Source organism: Saccostrea cucullata, unplaced genomic scaffold (assembly GCF_032062105.1).
Source record: "Saccostrea cucullata isolate Sc308-1 unplaced genomic scaffold, CSIRO_AGI_Scuc_v1 ctg12431, whole genome shotgun sequence".
NCBI classification, from domain to species: Eukaryota; Metazoa; Mollusca; class Bivalvia; order Ostreida; family Ostreidae; genus Saccostrea; species Saccostrea cuccullata.
Genome location: NW_026922439.1, coordinates 1,929 through 15,163, shown reverse-complemented (window position 1 = coordinate 15,163; position 13,235 = coordinate 1,929). Strand labels below are relative to the sequence as shown.

Below are 13,235 nucleotides of genomic sequence, written 5' to 3'. Positions count from 1 at the left end.
TCATTTCAAAGGAGCAAGCGCTTGGCGAAGAAACAGTTGCTACCTATTTTTATCGATTTAATCGCGGCCGGGGCTCGAACCCACAACCTTCCAATCACGGAGCAAGAGATCTGCCGATTAAAGATCGATGTCATTAAAAAAAATTGTGCACATTCTTGCCATTTTTTCAAATTAAAAGTAAATATGTGGAGATAACGAACAGTATTTGAGCCCAAAAGTCCATTAAACAGTACAAAATAGGAGCAGAGCAAACATGGCCTTCCAAAACATTAGACATGGGATCAGTTGCCATGGAGGAGTAAGCATCCCTAATTTAGACATCTTACTAAGGTTGATAAAGTGCACGTTGACGATGTTGCAGTTTAAAATGACGTGGTGCTTCTCGATATTCAGCTCCTTCAAAAATATATCGATTTATTTGCAAAAGTACAAAAAAAAAATTGGATCTGGTAAATAAAAATTGAAAAATCAATTTAATATACTTCACTGGGACTTTTTAAAATTGTCAACTGTCAGTATCACTCAATGGAACAACTCTGATTTCCTGAATCTGTAAAGGTGTAAATTCGTTTAAATGATCCATGTTTTGATCGAAACGTGTAAGCAGTTTCTTTCTGGATATGGGTGTGAAATTTTCGAGTTCAAGTTCAGATGAAACTTCAATTGTTTTAGGGGATACATCATCATTCAATGTATATTTGTCCATAAATAGACTTTCAACACTAGTTTTACTAAGAACGTTTTTGTTGCCAAATTCTTGAGATCCTTGATGCAGTTGTGTCGTGTTTCCGTTGTCAATAATAACGGTGAAGGAACCTGAAAAGTATGCTGATCCGGAAAGAAAACGGCTTTCCTTAAAGTCCACAAAGGAAGCGGTCTTTTCAACGTTGTCTGTAGCCTTGTGCCATAGAGATGCACAGAGACTTACAAATGCACCTAGAATACATATTGACCCTGGAATGAATCGATTTAAATAATTATAAGTCTTTTGTGATATTCCCATTCAATAGAAATGAATATAAACTGTAGTGTTTTAAAATTCACAAAACACAATTATTTGTAGAATTACAAATGTAACCTCTCGGAGAAATTCTGCCATATTTCTGAACTTCAAGTATTTTTTTTTTCTTGATTTGAATTATCAAAATAATTTCATTCAATGGAAACAACATATTACTTACCTGATATGAAAAACAGCACCTGATATGAAACATTGTTATCAATTAAAAATCCTGTAAAGAGATAATATATACAGTTTACTAAACCTTGGAAAGGAATGCGTAATTTGCTATTCTTTGTCATTTCAAAAGCATCTATCATAATTAAAGTAAAAATATCACCTAAAACAGTTGTATTTACCTGCAAATGGTCCTCCTAATATCCACGCAATCCCCGCCCAAGTAAAATATAGTCCTACAGCTGTTGAGAGTTGAGATATACCCACTATTTCTATACACAGAGGATTAATTAATACAGTAAGGCCCCCACTGTAAATTCCTGTTATAAGAGAGTATATGTTTTGACCAATATAATCCGTACAATAAAGTGGAAATGTAGCTGTCGTCAGACCAAAAATTCCAAGAAATCCAAAGTTGAGAAGCAAAGGGTCTATTCCACCTGGACCTAACACCATCCCTGCTAGAAATCTGTTAAGAGTACTCCCTACCCCAATCATTGTGATCAATGAGGCTGCTTGCATATCTGTGGCACCATAGACAACTGAAAACCGCGGTAGATGAATGAACAAAATGGCAAAGGGGACATTCCATAAAAATGAGCAGGTCAAAATACAAAGAAATGGCTTATTTTTAAGAATATCACAGCGAGAGTCGCACATTTTTCTATTTTCTGAGGTGGTTTTACTAGAATGCTTGTACGACATTTCTATTTTTGTTGGCCTCATCAAAGCGCCAAATACAATATTTTGACCTCCAAAGGCACCTAAGATGAGCAAAGCTCCTCGGAGTCCATACTGATCAATCAGATATTGGATGAAAGGACCTGATGCAAACATCCCTAGTCCTGCACCTGCTACATTCAAACCAACAGCGATTCCACGATATTTCTTGAAGGAATATCCCACAACAATAACAGCTGTTATTCCGCTAAAACCAAGGCCAGTTCCTATGAAAAATAAAGTGTTAAAGCATCAATGGTAGAAATTATAAATAGCGAATAAATATCCTTCCTTTACGATAAAAAACTATTTATTTTACCTTCGTGCATTAATATACCTTAACTATCAAATGAATCACTATACATATAATTCATCGGGTATTTTTGAAAAAAGGTAGCAGAATAACTTACATTTCATACCTGCAATAACTCCAAATGTGAATATTAAAGTAATTAGATTTGGAGCAAAGTAGCTTGAACAGAGCCCGGTAAATATACAAACTCCCGATATAATGTCTGCTACTCTACAGCTCCATTTATTGATGACAAAGCTCACTAAAGGTCCTGTAAATGCATTTTTGTGATTTAAAGTCAATCTATTCATATTAAACAGGAAATTTGAACAAAAATAATTCTCTCTCTCTCTCTCTCTCTCTCTCTCTCTCTCTCTCTCTCTCTCTCTCTCTCTTAATAAATAAATAAATAAATAAATTACCTAGAAGACTAAGCAGACTACCAAACACAGATCCCACCAGTGATGTCAATGTTAAATCCCCTTGAAATTCATTTAGGAATGCGTTGTGAAACACTCCAACCCCGTAACCCAACACCCCGGTTACAAACTGAGTGCCGAATGCCGCCATCATGATCACCCAGGCCCATCCGTTATCGACATCCCGCATCTGAAATAAGTTATTATGTTGTTCAAATTATGTTTTATTTTTTATTTCCAGCTTTTTGCTTGTTTTAGAGAGTCATATCATATCCAAATTTGGTACACAAATTTTAACAACAAATTCGAATTAATTTAAGTAGAAAAATTGGAACATATCTTCATATTTATAAAAGTTATCGAAGATTTAGAACAGCAAAAACAATGGCACGGAGCAATGTCAAAATTGAGTAATTTACTAATTTTCACTTTATAGTATCTTAAGCCATACTCTAATAAATGGGGGTGAAACGAAATTTAAATTACATGTTTGAATTTAGTCTTGCTGTATTACTTAAGATGCTGTCAGGTAATGTCATATATCGCTCCGTTTTAAAGATTTCAGTTTCTTAACACATATGGACTTGTTTAAGAATGGCAAAAAAAACACATGACGTTGGAGGACGTCACGGAGCAGAGAGTAGCAATAAAATTTTGCTTTGCATTCGGGAAATTTCTTTAACAAACTTGAAAAATTCTGTACAAACCAGGAAATATATGAAAATAAGCGGTGTATTTGTATAAATATGGAAAATTCAATTTTTGAGTGGTAGCGAGTTTGAATCGGACGATGGATGGACTGCAAAGAAACAGGTTTTAGTTAAAAATCTTGTCAAAAGAACGTCATTAAACGAACGTGATTTGCGTTTCATTGTTGCAGAACTAATTGAGTTACATGTACGCGGTAAAGAATTTGAAGACACTGATAACCTTGTTCAAGCTATTTGCACAATTGTTAGCAAACTAGATGTTAAGTGTTATGGATACGTTTTTGTGAATGGAGAAAATGCTACAAACCGTGCATGAAATTAAAAAGCAGAGTAATTTTGAGAAACTTTCTCGGCGTTGGTTTTGACGTTACAATGTTGGTTAACCGTGCTCCGTGGTAACAAAACATGCTGCTTTAAAAATTGGCTAACTTGAGTTCTATTTGATCAAATGGAATAAACCTTCACACTTCTACAAAATAAATGTTCATATTTACGATAATGTGTTCATATATCATCTTGTAATAATAATAGGACGATGAGGAACATAATCTACGTATTTTTTGAATGACCCTCGTATATATACATGTACGTTTTACATGTTTTATTTCGTACATTATTTTGACAAATAACAGGTTGAGGTCATTATACAACTTTACTTTGTTATGTAAAAGAATATTTGTATTAGGTTTTTGGATCTCCCCATTTATTGTATTGTTACATTGTTATACACATTGTCATTTTGAATAAATGACAATTCACACAAATCTTGTGTTGTAATATTTTATCCGAAGAGAAAGGTGTTGGTATATTTGTATCTAATTAATAATTGAACAACATATATTACATAAATATGAATCTATAGAAAAACTTTTGCATATTTAGAAATTGAGCAATTTAAATTGTCGAAAAAAGCACAAAATCAATGTTACATTATATTATTGCCATATACTTGTAATCTAATTATCATTACGTCAATTCCTGACCGACTATTTTCATACGAATTGTTAGACTATTATTTATATACTGAACTCTCTTAGAGGTTTTTTTTCGCTTTTTGTTTTCATTATGACAAGGAGTAAACGTTAGATGTGACCGTTCCAGGGGATGCTCACTTTCCCATGGCACCTGATTTCACCTCTTCTCTAATGCATTAGTTGTTTTTTCTGATACTTATTTGTTGTTTTTTTTTGAAAGGAATTTTTTTTTAGCTTGAATGATGTTTGTTACCATCATATGTCAGAGGCCTTGTTTCTCTTCGGTGTCAAACACCGGGATATAAAAAAGCGATTGTTTCTTTTTAAAGTCAATATGACAGGCGAGGAATCAATTTAGCTAAAACTAGGGTGTTTGAATTTAGGGTCTACGTTGAAAGATTTCATAGATGAATGGAGATGAAATACTTTTTGAATTACCCTTCCTTGTCCATATCCTTTAATACAGTAAATCAATCTAGGTTGTAGCGTGTTGTATTAATTTTAATCAACATGGTCATTATTCGAATTGAAGGTAACTTTGGATATATGTAATCTGTTGTAATAAACAAATGTTTATAATAGTTCACTTTAAGTAATTCATTGACCGGTCTATGATAAAAGTTCCATAACTTCTTCATTTAAACTACAATCTGTAGATACTATTGTTCTTTTTTTTCTTGTGAGTGTTTCAACCCGGGGTGATTAATATCCTTTCAAGGAGAATAAACTTTATTTTCTTTACTTACTTTTAACTTTTAAGCTGTTAATAATACCAACGCCTGATCATAAAGTCTTCCACTTGTGAACGTGTTACACACACAATCGTTTTTCTGAAATAAATTCGTTAGAATTAGTATTGTCCCTGGATGAATGAATCTCTCTCTGTTAAATTATTAAGATAAAACGTAGCTTTTAAAATAAAACAGGCGAAGAAGATAACAACAGTGATCGATTTCTAAACTTCATAAGCACGGCATAGCAAAAATGCATAAAACAGGTACTAAATAAACTTTAAATATAACACGATCTAAAGCTTTTTGTTGCATTGAAAAAATAAATCAATATTATTACTATTATTATGTCATTTAGCCTGAACTAGCTGTTGAAATCTTTTGAATCTCAGAAGCATATTTAAATGCTCTAGTGAAGCATACAGTGATTATGCGCTGATAAAAAGAGAATATTCAATTTTAAATGCTTCGATAAAAATTAATACCGGTATTGAAAGTAAGAAAGGGATTTTAAATATTATTAAAATGAACAGAATTTGCAGCTTACCATCGTCTTTGTCTCTGTTCGGCCAAGTATGCCCTGTGAGCTATCGATATGTTATTCTGTGCTACCAAACAATATGCAGGCTGGCTAAACAATGTATAGTTAGGTAACACGGCACGTGCTATCCATTAGTGAAAATCCCATTGGACATTGAATTTTTTTCCCCTCTCCTACACTAGTTTAAATATACAAAATCCCATATCTGAATTATAATCGATAGAGGTTATCCGTGTAAAATTGTCATTTTGATTCAATATGAAGGTGATGTTGAAAAGAGATTGTTCTAAAAAATGGTTTCAGAATAAGAAAACCTATTCAGATTTAATCAAGAAAACCTCTTAATCTAAATGGCGTTAAGAAAGTTCATTCTACATATTTCTATTATTTAAAAAAATATGATTAGTAGATATTTAAAAGTTGTTATATTTCATGTTCACAGAGTCCATTCTTGCTACTGATAAGGTTTTAACTATGTTTTGTTAAAAAAGGGGAGGGCAGGTATTGAAACTGATGAGGCATAATGCAGAAATATCAGGGATGTAGCAATTCTGTGACATATATAAAACGCATATAGGTCAATAAATTCTTTCAAAAAAACCTATGCAAAATTCTGAAAGTTATGTGGAAGCATCCTGGTATAGTGTAGATTCTAAATTGTTCAAATCATGACCCCGGGGGAAGGGCGGGGCCACAATGGGGAATCAAAGTTTTATATAGAAATATATAGGAAAAATCTTTGAAAATCTTCTTCTCAAGAATCACTAGGCCAGAAAATCTGAAAGTTATGTGGAAGCATCCTGGTATAATGTAGATTCTAAATTGTTCAAATCATGTCACCCGGGGGGAAGGGCGGGGCCACAATGGGGAATCAAAGTTTTATATAGAAATATATAGGAAAAATCTTTGAAAATCTTCTTCTCAAGAACCACTGGGCCAGAAAAGCTGAAACTTATGTGGAAGCATCCTGGTATAATGTAGATTCTAAATTGTTCAAATCATGACCCCCGGGGGAAGGGCGGGGCCACAATGGGGAATCAAAGTTTTATATAGAAATATATAGGAAAAATCTTTGAAAATCTTCTTCTCAAGAACCACTGGGCCATAAAAGCTGAAACTTATGTGGAAGCATCCTGGTATAATGTAGATTCTAAATTGTTCAATAATGCCCCCCGGGGGAAGGGCGGGGCCACAATGGGGAATCAAAGTTTTATATAAAAATATATAGGAAAAATCTTTGAAAATCTTCTTCTCAAGAATCACTAGGCCAAAAAAGCTGAAAGTTATGTGGAAGCATCCTGGTATAGTGTAGATTCTAAATTGTTCAAATCATGACCCCGGGGGAAGGGCGGGGCCACAATGGGGAATCAAAGTTTTATATAGAAATATATAGGAAAAATCTTTGAAAATCTTCTTCTCAAGAATCACTAGGCCAGAAAATCTGAAAGTTATGTGGAAGCATCCTGGTATAATGTAGATTCTAAATTGTTCAAATCATGATCCCCGGGGGAAGGGCGGGGCCACAATGGGGAATCAAAGTTTTATATAGAAATATATAGGAAAAATCTTTGAAAATCTTCTTCTCAAGAACCACTGGGCCAGAAAAGCTGAAAGTTATGTGGAAGCATCCTGGTTTAATGTAGATTCTAAATTGTTCAAATCATGACCCCCGGGGGAAGGGCGGGGCCACAATGGGGAATCAAAGTTTTATATAGAAATATATAGGAAAAATCTTTGAAAATCTTCTTCTCAAGAACCACTGGGCCAGAAAAGCTGAAACTTATGTGGAAGCATCCTGGTATAATGTAGATTCTAAATTGTTCAAATCATGACCCCCGGGGGAAGGGAGGGGCCACAATGGGGAATCAAAGTTTTATATAGAAATATATAGGAAAAATCTTTGAAAATCTTCTTCTCAAGAACCACTGGGCCAGAAAAGCTGAAACTTATGTGGAAGCATCCTGGTATAATGTAGATTCTAAATTGTTCAAATAATGCCCCCCGGGGGAAGGGCGGGGCCACAATGGGGAATCAAAGTTTTATATAAAAATATATAGGAAAAATCTTTGAAAATCTTCTTCTCAAGAATCACTAGGCCAAAAAAGCTGAAAGTTATGTGGAAGCATCCTGGTATAATGTAGATTCTAAATTGTTCAAATCATGACCCCGGGAAGGGCGGGGCCACAATGGGGAATCAAAGTTTTATATAGAAATATATAGGAAAAATCTTTGAAAATCTTCTTCTCAAGAACCACTGGGCCAGAAAAGCTGAAACTTATGTGGAAGCATCCTGGTATAATGTAGATTCTAAATTGTTCAAATCATGACCCCCGGGGGAAGGGCAGGGCCACAATGGGGAATCAAAGTTTTATATAGAAATATATATAGGAAAAATCTTTGAAAATCTTCTTCTCAAGAACCACTGGGCCAGAAAAGCTGAAACTTATGTGGAAGCATCCTGGTATAATGTAGATTCTAAATTGTTCAAATCATGACCCCCGGGGGAAGGGCGGGGCCACAATGGGGAATCAAAGTTTTATATAAAAATATATAGGAAAAATCTTTGAAAATCTTCTTCTCAAGAACCACTAGGCCAAAAAAGCTGAAACTTATGTGGAAGCATCCTGGTATAATGTAGATTCTAAATTGTTCAAATCATGACCCCGGGGGGAAGGGCGGGGCCACAATGGGGAATCAAAGTTTTATATAGAAATATATAGGAAAAATCTTTGAAAATCTTCTTCTCAAGAACCACTGGGCCATAAAAGCTGAAACTTATGTGGAAGCATCCTGGTATAGTGTAGATTCTAAATTGTTCAAATCATGACCCCCGGGGGAAGGGCGGGGCCACAATGGGGAATCAAAGTTTTATATAGAAATATATATAGGAAAAATCTTAGAAAATCAACTTCACAAGAACCACTGGGCCAGAAAAGCTGAAAGTTATGTGGAAGCATCCTGGTATAATGTAGATTCTAAATTGTTCAAATCATGATCCCCGGGGGAAGGGCGGGGCCACAATGGGGAATCAAAGTTTTATATAGAAATATATAGGAAAAAACTCTGAAAAACATAAACTCAACAAGATCTCGGAAAGAAAAGCTGAAAGTTATGTGGAAGCATCCTGGTTTAATGTAGATTCTAAATTGTTCAAATCATGATCCCCGGGGGAAGGGCGGGGCCACAATGGGGAATCAAAGTTTTATATAGAAATATATAGGAAAAATCTTTGAAAATCTTCTTCTCAAGAACCACTGGGCCATAAAAGCTGAAACTTATGTGGAAGCATCCTGGTATAATGTAGATTCTAAATTGTTCAAATCATGACCCCCGGGGGAAGGGAGGGGCCACAATGGGGAATCAAAGTTTTATATAGAAATATATATAGGAAAAATCTTTGAAAATCTTCTTCTCAAGAACCACTGGGCAAGAAAAGCTGAAACTTATGTGGAAGCATCCTGGTATAATGTAGATTCTAAATTGTTCAAATAATGCCCCCCGGGGGAAGGGCGGGGCCACAATGGGGAATCAAAGTTTTATATAAAAATATATAGGAAAAATCTTTGAAAATCTTCTTCTCAAGAATCACTAGGCCAAAAAAGCTGAAAGTTATGTGGAAGCATCCTGGTATAGTGTAGATTCTAAATTGTTCAAATCATGACCCCGGGGGAAGGGCGGGGCCACAATGGGGAATCAAAGTTTTATATAGAAATATATAGGAAAAATCTTTGAAAATCTTCTTCTCAAGAACCACTGGGCCAGAAAAGCTGAAACTTATGTGGAAGCATCCTGGTATAATGTATATTCTAAATTATTCAAAGCATGACCCCCGGGGGAAGGGAGGGGCCACTTTGAATCTTCTTCTCAATCAAAGTTTTATATAGAAATATATATAGGAAAAATCTTTGAAAATCTTCTTCTCAAGAACCACTGGGCAAAAAAAAGCTGAAACTTATGTGGAATCATCCTGGTATAATGTAGATTCTAAATTGTTCAAATAATGCCCCCCGGGGGAAGGGCGGGGCCACAATGGGGAATCAAAGTTTTATATAAAAATATATAGGAAAAATCTTTGAAAATCTTCTTCTCAAGAATCACTAGGCCAAAAAAGCTGAAAGTTATGTGGAAATTTTTCGTCATTTACTATTGAATAAATGACATTTTCATTCTCAGATATTTGTCCTGTCGTAATTGAAATAGAATTCTGAGCAAAACAAAGCTGCGGTGAGCTGTTTGTATCTAGGAAATAGTGAGAGACATAAAACATATTCTTGGACAAACTTTCTTAACACACCTTAGATCCATATTTTCTCATTTTGAGTTGATAGTCAAGTCTTTCAAAGCAGTCTCTGAATTGGTTTCCTCATATTGCACCAAACAAATATTTGTTAATATACATTTTTCTACCAATATTGAAATTTAACTCAAAATCAAGTCACATAGAATTATCTGCATTAAAGTAATAAAATGCTCAGTTTTTCTTTTGTACATTCTTTGTTACAGAATAGCACTCCAATTTCATCAGAAAAGAAAAGGAGTCAAATAATCCGTTCGAAAATTTTGCGGAACATGTTTTTCCTATATACAAAAGCAAGTCAGATTGCTTTTATTAACTCTAAGATCTTACGTGTTCCATCAATACATTTGTTTAGATGACATCAATGATTATGAAAAATACACTATAAATCATGTTCACTTTTGTTTTCTGCAGAGCTGTAGCTCTCTGCCTTAGAAAATTCGGACAAATAAAACAGAGAGTCACAGAACTAAGCATTGTAAAAACCTTCGATTCACGCTATTTACTCTATTTGTCGCTCGCTTCAGGTATAAATTCTTGTATTTTATTATTTCTTTTACTTTTAGAATACTATCCAATAATTAAGCATATATTTTACTATTGATACTTTATTGACCTTTCAACGATCGAAAACAGTCCTTCATGGTTTTGGAATGCCGTTTTATAAAAGATTCCCATTTCGACATCCGTTACTACAAAAGGCTTTTTGAAACCGTTGATAGGTAAATCAAATATCAGAAATAGGGGTTTAATACATGTATATGTTTAATTATCGGATACCTAATGAAAGCTTGGGAAAACAAAAACTACAAGAAATAATCCTCCAAGTGAGCGACAATAAAAAAAGGTGACGTAAATCGAAGGTTTACTTGATATTCTTTATTTATTGTAAGATTTAATTTGTATGATCATGAAATCTCCGAAAAGGGGAAATAAAGATTGAATGAATGAATGAGTTGAATATGCAGGTATGATTTCAGTGACATTGAGAAGATGATTAAAAATCAACTCAAGGATTAAACAACGTTTTACCCTCAAATACAGAAAAAAAAGTCCTTCGACTCCCATACTTTAAGAATCCAGTAAAATTAGAAAGTAATCATTTCTGATTGAAAGAAAAATGCAAAAATATTCAAACTAGAAGAACTAAATTCTTTACCTAGTCTATGTATAAATATAAAGAAATGAACCTTTATTTAAATGTATTTTCTTCATTTAAACAAGCAACACTGGTTTCTCTTGACCAGTACTATGTTACTTATGTTACTTTTGAAAATAATTGGCAGGTTTTAAACCTTGAAATGAAATACAAAGACTTAAATTTATAAGGAATTATTTTCTCCTTTAATAATATTTCATTTTTGTAGAAAGGGGCGTGTAGAAATTTTAATGATAATTTATTCTAGATATGTTAAAAATGTATTACTATTGATAAATTTAAGACCGAAACTAAGAGATTTATTAATAATAAATACAGTTGCTTTTTATGTTTTAAATTAACTCTTGTCTCACAATTTACATCATTTGGTCTAACTTTTTTCATTTTTGTAGTTGTGTAATACCCCCTATATATTAACACTCAATTCATACTATTATGGTATATATATTTTAAAAAAAGTCTGTTAAATTAAGGTTTTTCCACTATGAATATTTTTTTCTTTTAAATAAAAAAGGTTGATAACAATTAACAAGTAATAATTTGCAGCATTTTCTTTTCAATGATAAAATGATTAACATTTTGCCTAAATTTGTTTTTAAATTATAAATGCGGTGGTAAAAAGGTTTTTAAAAATCTGGAGGTTGAAGTGATTTACGTTTAAGTTAATCGTCCTATATGTGACGTTAAAGTGCATGTGACACTAAGTAATTATTTCTATTATGACGTCATCTTAATTATGACGTCATGGTAACGTCAATGTTTTGCAATGTTTTGAACAATCAGTCTAGATAAACAAGTCAACGTGATTAGATGTGTTTTTCATTCTATCTGACTCAACATTTGTTTTAAGTAGGCTGACTGACTCCTACATGTACATTTTGTTTTGTGATCTCGAGATATTAATAAGATAAATGAATTATTTTTTTCCAGAAAATCCTTGTTAGAACGCAGGTCAGTAATTAGTAATGGACTTTTCAAAAAAAAAAATAAAATGCAATCTGTGTTGGAAATGAAGAGAGTTTTGTATAAAAAGAATGAGAGAAATATGCATGTATGAAACTTCTGTAAAGAAGTAAAAATAGGACAATTCACTTTTTTTAAAGATGTATCTATATATGGGTGGTATAAAGCTCAATGACATTGACCTTGGTTCCCCACAACACAAACATATTTCCGGAATTACTCTTCTTTGTTGACATGTTATGTACATTTTCTTATTTTAAGATATCAATCAGGTGGCATTTCATGGAACAATCCACAATGCGGTGATTTTAAATTGTACATCAATATATATGTAGCATTTAAGCGACAGTAACAGATCCTTTCAGAAGCAAGAAGTATACCAATTAATGGAGCACAGAATATTTGAAAATCTAGAGATGTAGAGGTAATGTACGTGATTTTTTGCGAAGAAACAAAATTGGAAATCCGGGTCAATTTTTTTTATACCAACAGCAAGTTAGGTGTTTATTTTTTTTGGGGGGGGGGGGGTGGGTGTTTGTTTGTTTGTTTCTTTTTTTTTTTTTTGAGGGGGGAGGGGTGTTGTATTTGTGAATTTTAAAATCAGTAAGTTGCATACCAACAAAATTTTTAAAGCTATACAAGAAGCTTTGCATTTAAAGACGTTCTTTTACATGTATCAACGAACATTGAAATCGATATTTCTTAACAAAAGTGTTCAATGAGCAGTACAACAATATATCTTTTTAATAAATACACTGTACACTTGTAGAGAATCAATGTGTATTTCACTTGTACATACCTGAGCACTGTTTAGCATAAATATTGCCTCTTACATGTTTTATACATGTTATATTTCCGCCATGTATCCCTTGCAAAACATGCCGCATACTACAGTTTATGTATCGATTAGGGCTTTGCTGCAAAGGAAGAAGGTCGTATCCTTTAGCCGAGTCGTTAAAACGCTTTGTTTACAGTGAACATGTTAATTAAATTGTTAAACGTTGGCAGTTAAATGTACATGAAGCTATGATGATAGGGCAGAAAATGCTGACTTGCAAAAATGTGTATTTAAATGCGTAATTCGTCGGACTTAACAAATTTAACCAGATTTTAATTAAATACACACTCATTAGGGCCAGATCATTTAATGATAGTGATCGAAATATGCATTACATTCTTTTTAAAAGAATGTGGATAAAGTTGCAAGGGAATAAGATTCAATGCGTCTCTTGAATAGTTATTATAATTTACA

General features: G+C 33.5%; 1 protein-coding gene across 1 annotated transcript; it reads right to left on the bottom strand.

The window, feature by feature from the left end:
• Window positions 1-448: 448 nt before the first annotated feature.
• On the bottom strand, window positions 449-12,844 carry LOC134261777 (monocarboxylate transporter 12-like). Its single transcript, XM_062744176.1, has 7 exons — window positions 12,783-12,844; window positions 5,039-5,122; window positions 2,612-2,798; window positions 2,317-2,460; window positions 1,360-2,124; window positions 1,182-1,232; window positions 449-954 (listed from the first exon to the last, which is right to left on the bottom strand). Exons 3-7 carry the CDS (start codon window positions 2,796-2,798, stop codon window positions 506-508), a joined length of 1,596 nt encoding a protein of 531 aa, XP_062600160.1. The 5' UTR covers window positions 5,039-5,122; window positions 12,783-12,844; the 3' UTR covers window positions 449-505.
• Window positions 12,845-13,235: the final 391 nt, after the last annotated feature.

What these genes read in the sequence shown, in the direction of transcription:
- LOC134261777 (XM_062744176.1), bottom strand. Translation starts at nt 2,798, where the DNA reads ATGCGGGATGTCGATAACGGATGGGCCTGGGTGATCATGATGGCGGCA. An exon ending in TAGTCTGCTTAGTCTTCTAG is followed by an intron (nt 2,461 to 2,611) that starts GTAATTTATTTA and finishes ATGCATTTACAG; the next exon opens with GACCTTTAGTGAGCTTTGTC. An exon ending in ATTAGGAGGACCATTTGCAG is followed by an intron (nt 1,233 to 1,359) that starts GTAAATACAACT and finishes ATCTCTTTACAG; the next exon opens with GATTTTTAATTGATAACAAT.